Source organism: Perkinsus marinus (genome assembly GCF_000006405.1).
Source record: "Perkinsus marinus ATCC 50983 genomic scaffold scf_1104296969766, whole genome shotgun sequence".
Lineage (NCBI taxonomy): Eukaryota > Perkinsozoa > Perkinsida > Perkinsidae > Perkinsus > Perkinsus marinus.
The window spans coordinates 1-1,988 of NW_003202684.1; the positions used below are offsets into that span (position 1 = coordinate 1).

The 1,988-nt window shown below is 46.2% G+C and overlaps 1 protein-coding gene across 1 annotated transcript; it reads right to left on the reverse strand.

Moving 5' to 3' along the window:
- Positions 1 to 201: 201 nt before the first annotated feature.
- Positions 202 to 1,695, reverse strand: Pmar_PMAR015066 (hypothetical protein; the record flags this gene model as incomplete). Its single annotated transcript, XM_002767852.1, has 7 exons — positions 202 to 537; positions 605 to 681; positions 776 to 879; positions 1,080 to 1,175; positions 1,306 to 1,354; positions 1,403 to 1,494; positions 1,543 to 1,695. The coding sequence occupies 7 exons, from the start codon at positions 1,693 to 1,695 to the stop codon at positions 371 to 373; spliced, it is 738 nt and encodes a 245-aa protein (XP_002767898.1). The 3' UTR covers positions 202 to 370.
- Between the last annotated feature and the right edge of the window lie 293 nt (positions 1,696 to 1,988).

Below are 1,988 nucleotides of genomic sequence, written 5' to 3' on the forward strand. Positions count from 1 at the left end.
CAACCATGTGACCTACTACCTCGAACGTAGTTGCGCTGAAGCCCCATCCCGGGGAGCTACGGTCATTAGAAAGTAATACTATATGGAGAAGCCCGACATAGATCGGGTACAAGAACCCTCCCTCCGTGCTGAGTATATTTCACTCCCACCCAGACTACTCAAGTCTTGTGCCACAGAAAGTGTTGTGAACAATGTGTCGCAAAAGTAAAGTCGCCAACAATATACTCTACACCTGGGATAAAAGAAGTCAATAACTACTAACAAAGAATTAATCGATAGCCTCTGGTAACCACAATGAAGGTAAATCCGGGGACAGAGCTGGATAGACTACGCCAGTCAGCTCGAAAATTACCCAACCTCCTGCTGGTGATTATAGTGACGTTACTCCTCCAGCGCCCACCGGAGCTGTATTTTGTCTCATCCGAGATGCTGGGACCGCTGGGGGCGATCCAGAGGATGAATCCGAAATCGGCGGGCTTGGCTCGTTCGCAGAGATAGACTTAGAATGGTGAAGAGAGTCGGGTCTGATAAGTTTACCTGAACACACATCGGTAAAATTCAAATGAACTGAGCTCTCAGCGATCAATGCTTTGTCTATACGCACCTATGAACCTTCCTTTCCCCGTCGTCGCATCATCGGCGTCATCGATTACCCCACTAGACTTCAACTTCAGCTCAGCCCTGACAGCAACCAGAACTAGAGAATTTACTAATCAGAAGTTCCTAAGCCGGCTACTATTCAATAAGCTAACTAGTCTCAGAGACCCTTTACTACAACATATGGTATTCCTCTCCGCAAATATAGCACGGCTTCCCGGACAACACAAGATCTTTGGCACATCCTTGGCAGAGACCCCCATGGCCACAGGGCAGAAGCACCTGATCACATACCAAGCTTCGCACGATTCAAGGTATCATTAACAATGTGTGTAATATTATTATGGGGCTAAAACCTACAATTATACGTATTCATATCTATCACTCTATGTACATATAATACTTGATTATTAAATAAGGTATAATGAAACCTTTGTATTGTGTGCCCAGCCAACTGCACAACATGGGTTACCCAGTATTACTATTGTAGCAGGATCATCGAAACAAACCTTGCAAGTTCCGTCGTCCTCATCGTTGGCCAGATCGTCGAGATCAAGCGAAGACTTGCTTGCGCCCACCTGAGAACTTTCACAATACACAGCTCGATCGGAGACCTATACATCTGCTGATATATTCACGTTCAATTCATCTAACACGACTAGTGACTTTGAAAATGAAGGGCAACCTAAACCCGAATGGAGGTCTTACTGGTATCGCATCCTTCGCACTGCGCACACGGAAGAAAGTAGAGGTCATCCTGAAGCGCGGAAACGATAGTGTCCTTGTATTACCAACGAGCAACTACCTTTTTATCTTAAAGGTCTGAGATTGAGCACGCCTCATCGCTGAAAGACGTTCTCTGCGTTGCATCTCCTCAAGACTCAGCGGGGGAGGCGCCTGTGAAACAGATCCAATCAAAACCACTTCGCGCATCTTTTGGTCTACCTCGGAGTTCCTCAGTGATTCTTCCATGTTCGGGTCATCAATGTCTGGGTCCCTTTGGGGGTTGTCGAGATCAGGGAAAGCGGCGCGGACACACTCACGACAAACGAAGTCCTCAACATGGTCCATCAGCTCCGGAGGTACGCGCCTGAACATACGAGTCGAGTGACCATGAAAGAACAACACAATAAAGAACAATGGTACAAAAAGATTGCGGAGGATACCACAAGCTATCGTGTAGCTGATATGTATCATAGATGATAATCATTGGTGACAAGCGAGCCCGCCATAGAAGCATGCGCGAATCCACCGACATTTTCCGACGAATTGCGTCTGCAATACGGTACGAACATTTCTTGAAGAAGTTCCGTTTAACCAAATCTCAATGATGAGAATTTCAATCCTCCCGAGAGCGACTATATTCACTTACGAGTGATATCAGAGAAAAA